General features: G+C 35.9%; 1 protein-coding gene across 28 annotated transcripts in view; it reads left to right on the plus strand.

The window, feature by feature from the left end:
• ABI3BP (ABI family member 3 binding protein) overlaps nt 1-19,544 on the plus strand; it is a 167,813-nt gene that overhangs the window by 83,681 nt on the left and 64,588 nt on the right. For 20 of the 28 annotated variants that reach the window (XM_085319502.1, XM_085319567.1, XM_085319544.1 and 17 more), the window contains 10 exons: nt 6,654-6,719; nt 7,104-7,166; nt 8,184-8,249; nt 8,664-8,732; nt 10,241-10,315; nt 12,196-12,270; nt 13,165-13,239; nt 13,791-13,865; nt 15,112-15,186; nt 16,420-16,500. The exons of 2 other annotated variants lie outside the window; for them this stretch is intronic. In XM_085319502.1, the coding sequence (XP_085175628.1) occupies nt 6,654-6,719; nt 7,104-7,166; nt 8,184-8,249; nt 8,664-8,732; nt 10,241-10,315; nt 12,196-12,270; nt 13,165-13,239; nt 13,791-13,865; nt 15,112-15,186; nt 16,420-16,500 (720 nt within the window). The remainder of the gene's footprint in view (nt 1-6,653; nt 6,720-7,103; nt 7,167-8,183; nt 8,250-8,663; nt 8,733-10,240; nt 10,316-12,195; nt 12,271-13,164; nt 13,240-13,790; nt 13,866-15,111; nt 15,187-16,419; nt 16,501-19,544) is intronic. 6 more of the 28 variants (XM_085319658.1, XM_085319667.1, XM_085319560.1 and 3 more) reach the window with 5 other exon arrangements.

Genomic DNA, 19,544 nt, shown 5'->3' on the forward strand with positions numbered 1-19,544 from the left:
ACTTGAAAATGCTTTTTTAATTAGACATTCTCGCAGAGATTTCATCATGCCTTTGGTATTTAATATGAATCAGATTAACTACAGAACTGTTTTAATTTATTTGTTCTATCAAATACCCGACTAATTTAGAAAATTTTAGATGATATTCCAAAATAATATTTTTCCTAGTTTTGATCTACATTCCTAATATATTTACAAGTTTGTATGGTTATGCTTGATCATAATAAACTTTAGCAAGTTTTATAATATATAGTACTATTTCTCTTTTTCAAGGCTTATAGTGCAAGGAAAAGTTAGACTTTGTTTAAATCCCGTAATTGAATTGTTCTGATTGTTGAAACTTAAGTCCTTTAGGACCAATACCAAACTGTAGGTTATTTGGCCAGTTCTCCCTCATGTCCCTCATTTTGTTGATTAGACAAATGTAAGGTGCCCGTTTTTTACAAAATCAGCCAGAATAGCCAATTAACTTATTCAGCCATGGTTGGACTATATCTAAGAGTACATTGGTTCTGTAAGTATAGCACTAACAGTAACCAGTAAATACTTATAGACTTTAGTGAGGTAGTAATGGAAAGGCCGCTTTTTTCCAAAGCAGTTCTCTCTGCTGCCTGTGCCCCTATACTTTGCCTGAATAAAATAGTTCACGATCCTTCCTCATCTTGATTTCCTTTAGGAGTGATGGCTTTGGAGGTGCTCTGGATGTCTGCTCCTGTTTATCACTTTCCCTCTGTTAGCTTTAAAAACTTCCATCATTTTCTGTGGAATTTGCCAAGACAATTTAAAGATAAATTCCTATATAACTTCTCAGCTCTCTTGAAAATAACTCAGTTTTGAAGCTTTAAGAAAAAAAAAGAAGAGGAACTTAGTTACTGTACTCTTCTTGGAAGGTGTGCATGCAAAAGAAACTGGTCATAATTAGTTCTACTGCTCATAAAAACCCCCTTGTTTTTACAGAGACAGTAGTTGAAAATGTCTGCTTGTGTTGCTGGATTAGTAGCTAGATTAGAGCTGATTAGTAATCAACTCTTTCTTTGGCTCTCTAGTTTTAAAGTTTATATCCAGATCTCTCTCTCACTCTTTGCTTCTTACCTCCGTAGCCTTTTTTAGTTATATTTTACATGCTTTGCAGGATTTTTATTAGGATTTTTTCAGTTTACATATGTATTTCTGCATATCCCAGATAATACATGCATCTCTCTTAGATCACGCGTATCTAGAAATTTACACTGAAGGTTCTTTCTGACTTCAGAGCCATAGGGTTTAATATAAGGTGGAAGCTCTGTTCAGTGAGTGAAGATACTGCTGCTCAGTGTTTTTTCTACAGTTTTCCATTGATAAAGATTGAGTTTGTTTTTGTTTTGCATGATTTTCATCGTGTTACTTCACCAGCTCTGCTTCCAGAAATACTAGCAGCAGAAACTGATAGATTATAATTGTAATATTCAAAAGCCCTTTAAAATTATTATTTTTTCTATTTCAAATGTTGTTATGGCTTCCATGTTGATGGTTTCAGCTTATTTCTTAGTGCTGCTTTGAGATTTTTTTATGCCATGTTACTTCCTCAAATCCACTGGACTGATTTGATGTTTTTTGAGTTCAGACCTGCGTAGGGTTATTTCAGGAATCTTGATGGGTGTTGCTAAATGACCCGTAGTTGTGGTACTAATCATACATACAGAAAAATCGGAAGATAATTGAATTAGTTTTGTTAGGCTACCTTTTTAGTTTATAGTAGGTTATTATGTATTTTATTGTTTATGTTATTACAAGACTTTGAATTTTGTCTTTTTTCAAATGGGGGATTTTCTTAGAACTCATGCATGCAGTAAAGTAGGATGTATGACAGACAAATCAAAAAGTTTTGCTTTTTTATATAGAAAAAATAATGGCTATAAATATGATTTGTATATAGTGGCTGTTAGTATGATTTAAGGCTTTTTTGCATCATAATAGAAAATATTTCAAAATGCCCTTTAAATTCAAATTCTTTTGCATTGTGGTATCGTATCCTGCAGGGAAGCTGTGTTCAGGTAGATAACATGATATCTGTAGGTGTAAAGCAGCCATCTCTGATCCTTTAGACTTAGTTCAGATCAACTACATACTGACTTTGCTATTTAGTGTAATTAGCTTACTCTTATTTAGCATATTTAGCTTACACTTTGGGATATCTGGCTTTCTGTTTAGGATATTTCGCTTTATATATTTTGTATGATTTAGTATGACATGCATCAGCTTATATTAAGGTAATGTCTTCTCACGTTTTTAATAAAAGGATGTGTTTTTGCTCATGCATAGGAATCCTTTTAAATGGAGTTCTACAACATGTAGTGTTGAATGTGATCTCTTTCTCCCATCATCTTCCACTTAATTATTCCCCAGTATGGAGTTGCCATGTAGGTTTACTGCTAAGTAACTGCTTAGTACTGCTGAGCTGGAAGCATCTCTCTCTCCTGTATCTGCAGTACTTCATTTGTTAAGAATAACCATGGGTAATAATGAAACAATTATTTTCTTTTAAATAAAATATTTTGGGTTATAGATATGCCGGGTTTTACTAGGGAGAATTTTGGGGTTTTGTTTTTGTTGTATCTTCGCGCCCTACCCCCCCCCCAGCTATTCTGGAGCTGTTGCTTTTGTTCTAGCTTTCTGCCTGATTTGTGATACCTGCAATCACAAACCATTTTCACTGCTAAATTAAAAGCTCTTCTTTTTAGAAACCACTTTCTAGGATGTGTTTTACTACTAAGGTTGAGCTCTACAGGTTTCCCATACTGAAATTTTATTATGTCTAAAAGGAGCAGTGTAATTTGTTTATTCTGTATACTCAAGATCTCAGAAAAATGTTTTTGAGTCCTTTATCATCCAGGATAAAACTGTAAGACCTTCCTATAAGCTTTTTTATGAATCTGCAATTCTTTTCCAAAAAAACCCAATTATGATACCATCATAAAATGATAATAATTTTGTCTAGTAAGGAACATTTAAGTTGCTGTACCATATACCAGTCTTGTAGCTTATTTCAGTTGTCTGTTGATCTTCAGGCCAAATATTATCTTCCTTGCCTTTGTTTTTTCCTGTTCTTGGAGAGCAAAGATCCTGTGAGTTGAATGCAATGTTGTGCCTGAAGTTCCTTTACATTTTGTGTGCATGATCCCTATGAGATCCCTCATAACAGTGAAATGCTTTCAACTTTTAATGAAACACAGCCTTTCTCTCTGAGATCCAAAACCTCTAGCATCGTAGAAATGCCACTGACCATATCTGCTAATAGTATTTGTTCAGAATCTTAGTTCACTTGGAAATTTTTGCAAAGGATGTAATCCTGCTTTGTAATCTGTGTGTTATTAATATTTTTTTTTATGCTGGAATCAAAGTACTATCTCAAATACTTTATTTATTGCTCGAAATTTGATGGAAGCTGCAATACATATCAGTGCAACATGAAATCAAGCAGCAGCCTGATGCTTTACTAGCAATGATGATTTTCATCTGCTAATGTAAGTGTAAAATACATAAATGACCCTCTAAATCAGTTTGTGGAATTATCAACTTTATATGGAGGTTACTGAATATGTGAGGTTCAAAGTAGCAGAGAACAGAGCTAAGTCCTTATATTCAAATAGATTTAAAGCAGTTACCTCATCTAAGTTAGATATTTTGCTTTGCTACCATAAATGAGACAATGTAGGTTCCAGGTTAATATTATTAGAAACAAATAAAAAAATGAATTTTAGTATATGAATTACTGTATTGCTTAACTGCAATACTTGCTTAGCGTTTTAAACTAAAGTGCACAACATAGTATTTAAAGAAAATATTTGTAACAAATAGATCTTGAGCTGGCATGTCTAAGGTAGATGTGATGCTTTCAGACACTCTTGAAACCTGTTACACCTGACTCCAGTAAAGTTAAACTGGGTAGATTATGATATTTTCTTGACATCTAAATTACTTACACTTAGTATATGTAAATACTTCAAAATATATTTAATCTTCCTGTTCCTTGCAGACATATATTCTTTTGGATTCTTTTACTTTCTGTTTTCAGAGCATAATCATAAAACTTGCCAGCATGCATTACGAGAAAGACACTGAACAAATGCAGTTGAATTAATGCTAAAAGTTCTGCCTGTTTCACAGTCTTGGCATGAACAAATAGTTCAGTTCCATTCAGTGCTGAAAATTCCGTCCAAATCGGGGCTGTTTCAAATTGTTGCCACTACTCCCTTCCACTGAGACATCCTCTACATGTTTACTTGCTAGGAAAATTTCAGCAGCTGTCCAGCTGCCTGGAGTTGCAGCTAATGGCAAAGATTGCAGTTTCTAGCTAAATGTTCTCTTAAAATTAAGAAATGGTGACTGCTCCGGTTTTATGCATTACTTCTTCAGCGATTGTAATCACTATGTATCACTGATGAGTCTTCCATACTGAGCAATAATTTATGATTAACAGAGTTGAAAAAATGACTAAATACAATAACAATTAATTATAGCAATTATATTAAGTAATCATTATTATCAGTTATTGGCTATTAATTATTATTATATTAATAATTAATTTACATCTTCTAGGCATATTTTTGGGATGAGATGAGGACAGTCATGACATACAATTAATTGTTTGTATTTGAAGGACTGACTTGGAGTGACCAGCTGAGGAGTTCTAGTTCTCTTTCGGTTTTACGTGTGTGTGTGTGTATGTGTGTGTTGGTGGGGAGAGAAGAAGGGGGAGAGAAAGCTGCAATGTTATCACTTGTGCAAAGACTGCCTATTTTGAGAAGAATTTCATATTTGATTTAACTACACAACTAGCCTTAAAGTCTCTGTCCCTTCGCCTCTTGGAAACATTAGAAAGTGATGAATAAAAAATATCTTTTTACATTATAGTTTTCATCACATTGTTACTACCTTATTTTTTGCTGCTGTGAACACCTTCAGACACATTTGCTTCGAAGTGTTGATGACAAGCTTGTTAAATAACTCTTTTGTGTCAATCACTGCTTGATAAACAGCTGGAAACCATTTCCTATATGAAGTGTCAAAGGAACGCAGTCTTTTATAACAACTATTTAATTATTCTGTGGATATTTATTTGGGGAGATAAAAGGTTTTTCAGCCTTCTTTATGTAGGCTAAAGAATCAAGCCAATTTTTTTAATATTTTCCTTTCTCTATAGGCTAATTTCATGTTGAATGCAAGAACTTTCTTTTCTGCTTTTGTCTTACACTGTAGTCCCATATAGATGTTTGCAAATGTACTATGCTATCTCCTTGTAAACTTAACAAGTAGGTACACTTTTATATTTGCCATCTTAACTGTTATATATAGCAATTCTTCAACTCAGTGCTCATGAAGGTACAAACATAGGCTAGGTAATCTGGAAATCAAATTTGTGGAGCTCTTATTACTCCCATTTTTCAGTGAACAAAATAAAGGTAGATAGGAGAATAAATAGCTCAAAGACACAGAGAAACCTCCAAACAAGAATTGCATGTTTGAAGTTTTTTTTTTCCACTGGTTCATCCAGTTAATGATCTTTTTCTTTTCCCATCATACATTCTTTCAGGTGTGATGGGAGTTCCTGTATTTTGATTCCATTTTCTAAGGTATCCACTGCTTTGACCAATCTTATGCTTGTGTTCATAATTTATTCTGTGCTTTTATCAGATTCCTGTCGCCTCTTTTTTTTGGAAGTTCTTATACATTTAAATGGATTTTTACCATCATCCTTCCATTTCGCTATTGTCATTTGCATATCTATGTTCATTAGCTTCTGAAAAATAAATATGACTCTCCTTTTAGGTCATGCTTATATAACTGTGTTTCATGAGATTCTGTCCATTTGGAGTACTTCCTTCCAGGACAGAAACTTTCTGCTTCTGTGAATTAAGAAGATGTTGTTCCATTAGGAATTCTTACAGATTTTGGTTAAGAAAGCACTTTTTTTTTTCTTCTAGAAGATGGCTCAGGCTGTGTTGGAAACCCACATTAAGTTTACCTGCATGCATTTTTCTACAAAGAAGCTATTGTTTCCTTATTTCCAAGCACACATTTTTTTGGCCCAGAAGTTGAATTTTTTAAAGGCTGATGAAGAATATAGAAATCTGAACAAGATGATTGTTTTTCAGTTTAAATAGAAGATGGTCATTTCCAGAATGTTACAGTAGCTTTCATGCAGGCTGAAGTTCTGAGTACATATTCACTGGTTAATTCTCCATCTATAGGTTCAAATTATTTGTTTTATGTTGGACAGTGGATTTAAGGATCTGTCATTTATTGCAGTTGAAAGGCATCATGACTGTTCTTATTGTCTACTGAATTCCAAGTTTTTTATTATTAACTGATACTCATCGAAATCTTTTGACTCACAAGTATAAGGAATACTTCAGTATTGTTTAATTGTTTTTTCCAGAGGTGCACTGTTTAGCTACTGGCTTTTTTTTTTTTTTTTTTTTTTTTTTTTTGTGGAAGGAGGAAGGGTGATATCAAGTGACAAAAATAAAATAAAACATCTTTTTAGATAGGAAAAATATTCCTGGGAAACCACAATAAAGTACTAGCCTGTTTGGATGTGATTAAAATGGTGCTTTTATATCTGTACAAAGACTGCCTTAGTATCTCAAGATAGTTTCCATCTCTGATCTTAGCTCTCCCAAGGCCAGGCCTGGAGTCCACATCCTTTCCCTCCCTGGAAACCACAAGGACAGTGATGGGTAAATAGCGATTCCATCATCGTTTCTGTCATTTTGGCAATATATGAATATATGAAAAGCATATAAGACTGAGTCAAAGCCTTTTAATTTTTTTGCTGTTAGTGACAAGTAAATGATTACATGGAAATAGTGTTATTAAACACCTCAATTGCTTTTAAAGATTTACCACTCTATAGTACAAGTTCACTAGAATTGTTTTAATTCTACATTAACTCAGCTAAGCTTCGGTGATTTAAAGAAATGGAATAATAATGAATGCAAATATGTATGTTAAAAACTGTATGAAACACGGGCTTCATTTATTTAAAACTCCATACTGGTAATGTGTTTAACAGTGACTGTCCCTCTCTAGTATCTGAAGGCAGTTTTCTGGTTTGATCTTAGCTACTTGGAGACCAAAACTGAAATCTCCTTCTCCCTACCTGCCAACCCAAGGAACAGTGGAGGGTAAATACGATCTTTTCTTTTTTTCTTCTGCTCTTGCATCACTTGACGTAATTTTCACTTGCTTTGAACAGTATGTAGGTTGATGCACCTTGGCTTGCAGAAACACTTGCTGTACTAGTTACATGATTCTGTCGTTTGAAACTACGCTTTTTGTTGTCACTTGAAAATCATTTTTTGCAGGGACTGAGTGACAGCTTGTGAAAAGAACATATCACATAATACCTTGCTTTGAGTGTCTGCAGATGCAGGGATTTTCTTGAAACACCTCTCTGGCGTGAAATTTGACAATATGGTAGAAGTAGAATTTTACCATCCACAAGTCTTGCTATATGTGTGGCATAGTTTTCTCATAGTTTTCTTACAGGACATCAACAATTTTTTTTCTGCTATCTTTTCGCTGACTTGAAGATCAGAATTTTAGCTGGATGAGGCTGCATGGTACTCACTGGTTCCAGACTCTACTAAAAGGAGAAATTGACATTTTCATGTGTCTTGGAGAACAGTGAGCCTGATACAGTCCATTTTTTGTCAAAATAATAATAGTGATAACAACAATAATAGGTATGGTGATACACAGTTTATCTCGTGATGATAAAAGAAGGAAGAGTTGAGCATTTGTACTTGTTTGTAATTAAGAGAGGTCCCTACCACCTCTCCCCTTGAATTCTAAACCCAGAAGAGGGGTCCTTTGGCTGCAGTGATCTCTCTGCAAAGGCTGCTTGCGTCTTTCAACAAGACATAAGGAACGCTTTGGCAGAGTAGCCATTTGGCCATTTTGCTGCAGCTGGAGAGCCATTTAATTCCTGAGTCTCCAAGAATATCATGCTAGTTACAAGCATGGCAAGACAGCTGATAGCTGCTTTGGTCGGTGGCTCATGAGCCACTGCCAGAAAAAGGCACGTCTTGGTGCTAAATCTGGACTTCTGGGGTGCTGTAAACCGGTGCTGCAAGTTGCTGCCTGCAAGTCTGGCGGCAAGTCTGCTGCTGTCTCAAGATGATTTCCGTGTCTGACCGTAGCAACGCAGAGACCGGGCCTGGAATCGCCCTCAACTGCTTCACAGGAGACGGCAAGGACTGTGATGGGTTAGTAGCCTGTGATTCCCTTCCTGCTTTTGGTTACTGTGGCAACGCCTTTCTGTTCAGAGATGAGCCCGCTCCAACGTTTTGAATCTCTCTTGTGACAATGCTAAAAAGTGGATCCGTGATGAGGTTGGTTTCTTCTGCCTCGTTATTAGAAGCTGGTCCGTTTGTAAGCTTTGAGGTCGCTTTGTGGGGCTTGTCCCCGCTGCTGGCCTTGTCCAGTTTGGGGCTTACTCTGTGTGGGGCTACCTAGGCCAGGTGAAAAAGAGCGCTGAGCTCCAGGGAGCGATGCTGTGACAGCAAAGCCTGCCCCAAGCAGGGCCACGTCTGCTTGTTTGTAGCTATGTCTTGATGTGGTGCCTGTGGCGACCGCAGGCTCCCTGAGGACCTGAAGGTGTTTTTTGTGTTTGATCTTAGCTACTCGGAGCCCAAGGCTGAAGTCCACCTCTCCTCCCTCCCTGACAACAGTGCAGCAAACAGTGGAGGGTAACTAGCATCCAACCTTCCTTTGCCATTTTCTGTTCTCTCCGTCCGTCAGTCCCCTTCTGCACCCTCCCTTCCTCGCTGCCCCCCACCCCAGTCACTCGGCATCGCTGTCGTCTGCTGAGGAGAGTGGCAAGAGTAGTTGGTGCACCTTGGTTTGCAGCTACACCTGCCAGGCTTGTGATGTGACTCTGTTGTTTGAGCCTGTGTGCTTTCCCTTGCTCGACAGGCATTTTCTGCAGGGATGGACCAACAGCTTGCCTTAAGAATGTAGGACTGCACCTTGCCTTGGCTGCCGTTCTCCTGCGTCTTTCCTCTTTGGTAGCTGCCTTTCTTTGTCTGGCGCATTCGAAGACAACTGCATTCTTGGATGCAAATTCCTGCTGGGCTGGGTTGGCACAAGCTAGTGGTACTGCAGTTCTCGTTCCAGGGGTGCACTTATGAGATAGGTGGTAGCTGGCTTTCAGTTGTCTCTTCTTAGCTTTACCTCGTCTGTGTTGGGATGCAGATGCTCTGCTGTCCTGCAGCTGCTGAGTTCACACTAGGACTGTGGAAGGGAGCATGTTTTGTCAGGGCTCAGAAGATCAGCAGCCTTTGCCACCTGACGCTGCTGCTGGCCAAATCTGGTAATGATGCATCTGGTCCGATACAGGGCAGGAATTGTGCCAAGAGGTGGTGGTGTGCTTTTAGTTGAGGTGCCATTTCACTGGGGACAATGTTGGGGTGAAGAACAAATGCAGAGATGAAAATGCTGTGTATGAAAAGTTGTATTTGCTTAAAGCATTGCCTCTGGCCCCTGATGGAGGTAGGTGGAGATGCTTGTGGCAGTGGCCTTTTTCATGTTTTCAGGTGAACGAGGCCAGTCCTGTGGCCTGGTGGTATGTTTTGGCCCATGAGAAAGTAGTGAAGCATTTACATGAGCAGACTATTAAGCCTACAGAGTTGAAGTTGAGTGCAAGTGAGAAGTGTAAAGAGCCATATTAAGGTGTCTTGGAGGACTTTTTTTTGGCGCTTTTGTCTGGAGCAATCTTGCTTTTGCCTCAGCTTAGTAGTGTATGTCCTTCAGGGTCATTTCCAGTGAAGTTACGGTTCTTGCCTACATATTAATACTATTAGAATTCTTCTGCTTTTTTTTTTTTTTTTTTTTTTTTTTGTACAACAAATATGCTTTCTGTGTATGAAAAATTGTGTACTTCTCCTGTCCCACTTCTGTTTTTAAAGGGAGTTTCTTTTGAAACTTTTTTTCCTCATATTTTTCATCTATTCTTTTTTTTCCTTCCTTCACAGTCATATTTTCTGACATCTTCGAATAACTTTCTATAATTCTTTCAACAGTCTTTTTCATTATTTGCATCACACATGCACATTAGAAAATACATTTCATGTACATTTGAAATCATTCCTGTCTTAAGTCCCCAGTTCCTTAATAATGTGTTGACCCTATTCATTCTTCGTATTCAGATGATGTTATCATTATCTTTGGAACTCACAAATATTGTTTTGTGTTCCAGCTTCGCAGGACTCTCTTCATATTACTTCCCCTTCACAAATATCTGCATCTGCAGAAATATCAGAAATAAAGACTGGTAAATTTTGTTTATGTTATTTCCACAGCTTTGGTGTGTGTGTGTGTGTGTGTATATTTGCATCAAACATGTTATATTTACAGGCTGTTTCCTCTGATTGCTTGATATTGCCCAAAATGGTATTTCTTTGTCAAAGTTTAGTAGTTAAACTTAACAGCTGCATCATGATAATCTGTGGCTATTGCATAGAGTCATATAGAAAAACCTGCAGGCATACAGATTGTTTTGGGTGGTTTTAATATGTCAGATAGAAGAGACTACCCAGATGGAATTGATTGTCAGATATGATCATACCTTTGGTTAAAACATTCACCACTGGGTGATTTTTTGTTTGTTAGTCTGACTGTACAACTTTCTCCATTACTAAGCATTTTTTCTCAAGTTGTAGGGAGTCATGTTGTTATTTCTCCCTGGAACTTTTCTTATCAGAGTCTTAGATTTTAGTTCATGATAAAGATATGAATATGAAGGAAAATTGTCTTAAACAAACAGTAAATATTTGAAAAGTATTGTTTATAAATTTTCTCTCTTATCTTCTCACACTTTGGTATCTCCTGAAAGTTAAGTTAATTTTTGTTATATCAAGAATATAAAATATCACTTATATTAATTTAGTTTGAATGACAAAGTACATTGTGTAGTGCATTAAAAGCTGTAATTCAGAATGCCTACTACCTCTAGTAAACTGAAACATGCTGAGTATTTCAGATAGAAACTACTGATTGTAAAATTTCATATTAACATATAATTTAGGTATTTAGGTGTCTTCCTTCAGATACAATTCAAATCAAAACTACAGCCTTTATAGCATGTGCATAAAGCAATTGATTCTTCTCGCTAAGTCTACATATAAGGAAGTATTAACATTTTCTGCAGTTACAAGTTCAGCTGACTTGGAAACATGAATGCTTCTGCTTTTCGTAACACCTCATGGGTTAAGAATTGCTGTAGGTAATTGTGATGCATTAGCTTTTCGGTTAAGCCACTTCTATGTTGTTTTTTGATAGCAGTTTGGGGGATATGTTCTCACTGTTCATCCCCGGTGTTTTAGTCCTCTGCCATTCTTGTCTTCCACTTGAGTCATGATCATCAGTATAGTCAGACAGATTGCCTTTTTCTTTTGCTTAAGCAAAGCCATCTTGTGCTTAGTACTGAGAAACTCACCTAAGACTGTTTTTCATTTGTCTCCTTCAAAAGAAGCTGTTAAGATAATTTTGAGATGTAGTTAAAAGAAAATGTTGACTAAGCTTAATAATAATCTTAGATTTATTTTTCCTAAGCTAATAAATCATCTTCAGACTTTATTATATTCTCTTAGATAGATATGTACAAGTGCATATATACTCTACTGCCACTATATTAGGCTTCTTTCTTACTGTTAAATGATTTACTTTACCTTTGTTTTATATATGGATTATACACAATTAAAATTAACAAAATTTTGACAGAAAAAACACTGAAGAGAACTTAAGACTGTGGTTTTTTGCAAAAATGTATTTGCAGTATTTCTCGGTTTTGTAGATGTGTATTATTTTCTACTGTTCTTTTGAGTGATTTACAGCTATAATAATTGTGTCAGAAGTTGTTCTATATATTTTCTGGGTGGCTTTAAGTTGTGTGAAGCATGCTGTCTAAAGTAATATGAACCTTGTTTGGTTTCCACATTAGTTTCAGTTATCATTTTAATTTTTAACAGTTAACTTTTAACTGTTAACAGTTAACATTTAAGCTTCAGCTCCTACTCTAAACCAGCACTTCTCTGTTGTCAGAATAAGATGCACTTGTTGTGGGTGGACCACTACATCAAGGATTACATGTGTTACAGAACACAAAGCTATATCTAGAAATAATCATAGATACTATGACCTGTTTTTTTATAGCTTTCGATGATACTCAGCCTGTTCTTTCAAGCCCTGTGACATCTAGTAAGCCTGAAATAGCAGATCCTGGACCAGGTACAATAATTACTACCTACCTGTTGTTATTGAGTAGCTCAGACTCTGCTCTAAGATTCAGTGAAATGACTGCAGTCATAATCTTCAGTTTCAGTGTGCATTTGGACTGGACCTTACCTGGTTGTTGAAATTAGATTACTATTAATGATTGACATTGGTGATTTATTACACTTGAAATGTGATGGCAACTCATAGTCATCTGATTTTTCATTAATATTTTGCAAAATATGCTACATAGATAACTGTGAGAAAACAGGATTTAGTGTCCTAAAGTATTAATCAACGTACTGCGATGAATGCTGCAGACTGCATTCTACTATAGTAGTTTTGTTTAAAATATTAAGGAAGGAAGAGTTATATCCTTAATTGCATTAAATAGTTTAACAGTTGTGGACACTTGATTCTTTCAGATTGAAACCATAGTTGGATCGGGTTTCAGCTTTCTAGTCGAAGTATTGTGTAGTTTTAATACCTCACTAATTGATTATTCAACATGCCCTCTTCATTAAGTTTCGTCATGTTACACCACAGCATCTTCCTTAAGCAATGGACCAAAGCTCAAAATGATGAAATAAAATATGAGGCAACTAAGAATCTGTTACTTGTCAGTGATTTAGATCCAAACTAGTTACAATGAAGGCAGGAAAAAAGTAAATGAGCATCCAGAATTTCTGCACATCACAAGTAACATGATTTATAGTCACTGAAGTTTGGTACATTTCAAAAGACTGAATTCATCTCTAACACATCATAAACTGATAAACTGAAAAGAGTCCGAGAATTGGTGAAATATTTCTGTTTTTCTGTACAAACTAATTTGTTTTTGCTTATGAATCAACATTTTCTTCCATTAGCTCTTTGCTGTCTTATGACTGTAACCATTTCTTCCAACAGCAACAAGTGAATCCATTCTGGAATCTTTCACACCTAAAACTTCTCGTCCTTTTCAATGGCCAAGGGTAACATTAGGTAATGTTGTTCTCACACAGTGAAAAACTCTGGTTTTTTGAGCACTTCATCCCATGTGAATGCATTTCTTCCAGCAGATCATTTCACATGTATAATTATTCTTTTTTTTCTGGTGATAGATTCTTGCTTTTCTGTTGTCATTAGACTCTCATACTTCTTGATTTGTCTCTGTATGGGAACATAGTTCAGGATAGTTTTACTGTCTTCCAAGCAGTAAAACTTGCTTCTCCATAACTTGCATGAAAAACTCCATCCTTTTATCAGTTCTTACTCTCTCTGACTCCTTCTCTCATGCACAGATGTACACTCTCTCTCACAGAAGTCTCTTAGTGGAAATTTTAGTTTTTTTGAGGTCATCAAATCTATTTCTGATCAATGCACAGCAGTTAAATATCATCTCCATCCCTCACTTCAAATTCTGATTTCATCAGATGGCTTTCTCATTCCATATTGCGTTATCTCTTCTTCAGTATAAACTTGTGGCATGTGCTTTTGTTATAGGAAAGCCTTCTTAGTTTGCAATTAAAAATTGTTTGAGCTCTTTCTTTCAGCTCCAAAAGAAACACCACTTGTTCCTTCTAAACTGAAACCACCTGCTACCTCAGAAGTACAGCATGTGAAACCTGGTAATTGTGCACATCGATTTTAGAAGTCAGTATATTGAAATAGTTGTTCACTAAAAATAGCTTAGAAAAACTTCCTAAAATGGACAAGAACTATAGAAGACATGAGCATCTTGAGCAATTTATATCATTATTCTAAGATCAGTCATATGATGTCGCGCAAAGAGGCGCAAGCATTAAGCTCATCACATTTATGCACATGGGTCTGGTGATAGAATATAAACAAGCTGCCCCATTTCATAGCCCTGTTGAAAGGAAGAGCAGAGAAAAAACTTCAGGGCAGTAGTTTGGGGGTTTTGTGTGATTTGTAAAAACAATATATATGAATATTTTACTGATAATCTCTTTTGCCAGTCCCCATCTTCTACTTCCATATGGACGTACTATGGCAAACAAAATATATTTGGTAGTTATAGCACTTTATTGATTCAGAATGCAGTATTAGCCTTGTGATTGATGAGAAGGGGAAACTTCAAAAATATTAATATATGTATATTTATTCCTTGACCATAGGAAGACTATTATCAAGTGTCTTTTTTCCTTTTCTACTTTTTGATGAAAAACAGCTCCGTGTAGTAATTTTCTTCTCATTTGATTTGGGATTAAGGGAAATGCATTTGCCTCCTTTAATGATTCAGGTACTGAGCCAGTAGCTTTTATAGTGTGGGTTTCTAGAACCTAAGAATGTCTCAGTTCTCATATCTCATAAACAGGCTGTTCAGTAAGCAAGGAGTTGCCTTTGATGTCTTATTTATGTTGTATGATTGATTGCAGGCTGTCATTTAAGTTTTTCAGAAAGATTTGGGCATTTTTGGCAAAAGGCAAGTTGCCTTTTTGGTATAGATTCTCTGGTATTTGATACAGAGGGCAGTCTTTTCTTCACTCAAAGCACTCATCTATCCTTTCTTCTTATTCTCCCGTAATTTAAAAGAAATTAAATATGTTTGGTGATTGAATCAAACAACAGGTTAAAAAATTGCAGAGGACGTAAAAATGGGAAAGGAGCCTCAGAAGCAGATTCCGACATGTAGCTGCAAATGTGGAATGTGTAGTTTAATAGGAAGCAAAACTAAAAAGACAGTAGGATGTTACACAGAAAAACAGGACTTAATTTCAAGTTTATCTAGTCTGTTAAAAAAAAAAAGAAGAAGAAGAAAGGAAAAAAAACTATTGGAATGATAACACTTCTAGCTTAGTATTGATAACTCTGCTGATCTGTTCCATTATGCTTGAATTTTTTGTTTTTTAGCCCCTAAAACACCACTTTTTGAGCATAGTACACCTAAAACGCCTCAGACCAGTGAACAACCAAAAACAACACTAGGTAATAAAAGTTTCTGTAGCTCTCTGTCACTCTTCATTGTAGTCCAAGCCACAGCTAGAACTCTGAATTTAGCACATGGCTTTTTATGTTTGTAATCCATTTCAGTTTTAAAGGAAAAAAAATTAGAAAGGCAGAGCAGTCCTAAATACATATTTCTAAAGTTGGGGGTGGGAGGGAGTTGAGTTTTTCCATATAACAAATGATTTTACTAGTTTTGGCTTCTGTTTGGGGGGAAGTTTTGCTACATCAACAACACATTCTGTGTTCAGAAAATCATCAGAAACTCGTCTGAAAGACTATTGAAAGGGTAAGCTCAAGGCTAGTATTGCGGACATTAATCTTAAAACTCTCTGTGAAGGATTTCTGTGGCACTAGGTGGATGTTTATTCTGCTCTTCTTTGAATCCTTTGTGAATATCGTTTTGTCTTAAAAAATACTTCTCAGTCACTTCATATATCTTATTTTAGTCTGTTCTTTCCATAAATGTCATATGCTTTTCCACTGTGTCTATTGCTATGAAACTTTTTCCTTGGAAAGCAGTCTCATCACACTGCTTTATAAGAAGAAAATTATTTGTTAAACTACCTAATGCTGACATTAAGCTTCACCTGATGTCAAGTTAACAGTTGTATTAGCTGTAACAGTTAAATTGTTTGTTTCAGCCCATGCAAGTGTAGGGAAAAAACACTTTCTAGAACTAGTTGCTCATATTTTTTACTGTCTAAAGCATCTATGCCCCTATTTTCTTTAAATAGAATTCAGGGACTACAACTGTGAAGCAACCCCCTTTTATGTTGTTGCTTCCATGCTTTTCCTGCTCCCTGGCAGGTAATTTCTTCAGAGAATTGAAAATTGTGGTCATTTTATGCAGGTTTTGTCTCTATGTGTTTTTGATGGCTTAAAATTGATCTGCAGCTCAAAAGATTAGGGGGTGTTATTGTTTTGCTTCTTTAGGTATCTTGTGAAAATGTATTTGCTAGTTTAATGAGAGGAACATTTTGATGCAATTATAAGCTATAAATAGATATTTTTAAATTACTAAATTTTACAGTGAAGAACAAGCTATTACTTTTAGCTACTTTAAAGTCTTGTAAAGATGTTGAGAAGCCTTTTCACAGATTTGTTTTTGCGATTTGCTTTTGTTCTCAGTAGCCATTTGTTGCTTCATTTCAGGCTTGAACTATGTAAAACAATGGAACGGATAATTCTTATAATCCAGTGTATTTCTTTCAGCTCCTAAAGAAGTAAAACTTATACCTTCTGCATCTAAACCTACACTGTCTGCCAGACCCAAAACACCACGAATCACACCTGGTAATTACCTGCCATAATATATCACTTAAGCAGTTTAATGTAGTTTTATTTAAGTTTGTTCTGTGTGAAACTTAGCACTCTCAATCATCAGGAAGATAGGCAATGAAGGGACTGTGATTTCTGAGGAATATTATTTTTTTATTGAACCAAAAAAAACTAAAGCAAAGCAAGAAAACTTTTAACTTTAGATTTATGCTCCCCAATTGCATGACTTTGGGTTAAAACTGTTTATGTTCTTTTCATTTCAAAATCACAAGTTTTCTGAACTTAGGTCAGCACAAAGTCTAGAAGATGCAAATTCTCTTGCTTTGCTAGTTGGGTATAGTAGTACTCAGTACCACAGGACTTGTATTGATTCAGTGTTCATTTATATATATATAGATGTATCTGAAACTGTGGAAATAAGGGTGAAATTCTGGCCTGGAGTTTAGTAAAGGCATATTTTATGATGGCAAGTGAAATTGCACATTCATGCCAGGGTTGAATTTGGTCTGTAATATGTGTTGGAGGATAAAAGGCATCTGGCCTTACCTGAAGCTGAAGAACAAATTGATACTATTACAAAAATATTCTAGTTTTCCAGGGTTCATAATGAAGTTACAAAGCTTAGAAATGCATAACTGTGAATTATAAGAAGATACTAATTAATCCTGGTAGAGATCTGGCACTATTATTAAATTCTTTCCAGATTCCATGTAAAATATTTTGTTGAAATCTTGCTCATAAAAAGAACTACCCTCTTCAGAGCAAATTATTCGCTTTGAAGATGGTTAACTAAATGGTATTTATGTCTTGGAAATGTCTCAAATTAGTACATTTGTTTTGTTTTGAAGTTTTTCATTTTAGCTATAGCTCCTAAGACACTTTTTTTTGTGTAGAGATTCAGTATAGTATTAGTAGAATAATTACTCTCCTCTCTGCTGTAGATACATATTGTTTGAATGTAGATCTGAATCCTGCATGTCTTTTTTAAACAACAGAGAAAATGACTCATTTGGGTATTGTTGAATGAAACTGTTCTACACCCTGGAACTGCCAAGGCCAACACTGTATATTGTAATGTTTCCACAATGAATGGTTCATTTGCATTTCTGTGTAACTTCAGAGGAAGGCTGTGTAATGTGGAATTCATACACGTGCCTCCAGTCTTTCCTTTCTCTGTTAGTGATTTTGCTGGTCAATCCAGCTGGAGTTCTGAGAATCACTTTCTAATCATCATTAAACTTGTAAAGACTTTCCTGTGCATAGGCATCTGTGAATTCTACATTTGTTCTGTTGGGATCAATTTTGATACCCTTATTCAGAAATTCTTGTATGCATAAACTGTGCAATGCATGAGGACAGCCTGGCTTTTCCTCAGTGATAAAATGGTCAAAGAGCAGGATCGTCTCTTTACTCTGGTGTCCCTTGGGAGTTCAGCTTAAAATAGAAACTTGTGCCATGATGCTTGTTATGTTCCCATTACAATGTGTCAAAATACTGAAGAATGTTTTTCCAGTTCGTAACTGATCTCTGATTTACCAGTGATCCAATTTGGATCAAACAGATTTGCTGAGGGTTAATTCTGACTGTCATTGTTAATAAGAGTTTTGTACGGTTTCTGGTAAGGTATTTGTCCCTTGGCAATGGAGCTAATACTGAAAACTTCATTTAAAAACAAATGCATATAAACATTTTTCTGTCTTTCCAACCCACTGTGCATTCTACTGAAGGTTTACAGCTCCATTCTTTTTCTTGGTGTTTGGGTAGTTGAATCTATTGCCTGCATAAAAAACATTCTTAGTAAGATCATATGCATTCATTGTGCTCACTTGCATTTATCTCTCTTTCTAAACTTAAAAAGTTCTCCAGTTTTTCAGGAGAGGAAATTGTAATGAATTTTCTACCTTGCATCTGACTATACTACAATATTTTTTTCCAGAAAAGTTGTAAAAACATCACTTTAAAATGTATTAGGACATCTGCTGGGTTGCTGTAGATGCATTATAAACCCGAACTCCTGTGTTCTTCTAGCATAAAATGCTTGTTCTTCAAATGCTTTCAGCATTTCCACCTGCATGATGCAATACCTTTGCAGGGAACTGCAAGAAGAAATACTTGCCTGTCGTGGAGGAGTGTCTCAACTGCCCCTACTTGTGTTTTCCTTAATCTCCATACGCTATGGCAGTTAGGATAGTGTAATACGAGATAGATTGATGTGGACATGTACTTGTTCCTTTAGAGCCTTCTTCCCTTAGCATAGGGTATGAGAGTCTTGGAAAGACTGCAAGACATGCATCTTCCAAGGTATAATCAACACAGAGGACCATGTCTTCTCTATGAAATGCAAATTTGGTAACTTGGTGCATAGCCTTTTCGTTGTTACTTTTTGTCCTTCAAAACCTCTAGTTACCTTGCTTCTCAGTGCCTACAAGCCAAAAGCCTGATAAATTGTTCAGTGATATTGAGAGTAGCTTTTATTTCAAAGTCCTCTTATACTGTCTGGAAGTTTTATTTATATGCTCTGACTTTAGAAGGGTCAGAGAAAATAAGAAGCATTTAATATTTTCTCAGTCTGTTCCCATCATATAATTATTCTGAAAAAAATTAAAAAAAAAACTCTCCCAGTTCTACCTTTTACTTTAGAGAAGTCCAAACCAAATGGGAATTTTATATTTGTTAATGAACTTTTTAAGGATAGCCTGAAAAAAAATCATTACCAGAGACTTTCAGAATCTCCTTAGAATTGAGAGAAGGATGGCATTGTTGAATTTTATGTTTAAAAATGAGCAAACAGAAAGAAAAGTCAGATCTGTGTGATACAGGATTCATCAAAACTATATGGTGAGATGACTGTCTTGCCTTAGGTTAATTCTGGTAGAATGGTGCAGGTAGCCAACTTGTAGGTTAGTATGCTTCTCACTGAGTTTTTCCTCTTGGATTTAGAGCCAAATGTAGTGCACTTATGACGGCATAAGTGCTGCCCAGTATAAAAAAATAGTCTCCAATTGATCGTAGGTAAGCATTCCTAACTGATCCTTGTCGTGACAGAGCAGTGCTTCCAC

This window comes from Rhea americana, unplaced genomic scaffold, assembly GCF_003343005.1.
Source record: "Rhea americana isolate MKP2758 unplaced genomic scaffold, rheAme1 scaffold_118, whole genome shotgun sequence".
NCBI classification, from domain to species: Eukaryota; Metazoa; Chordata; class Aves; order Rheiformes; family Rheidae; genus Rhea; species Rhea americana.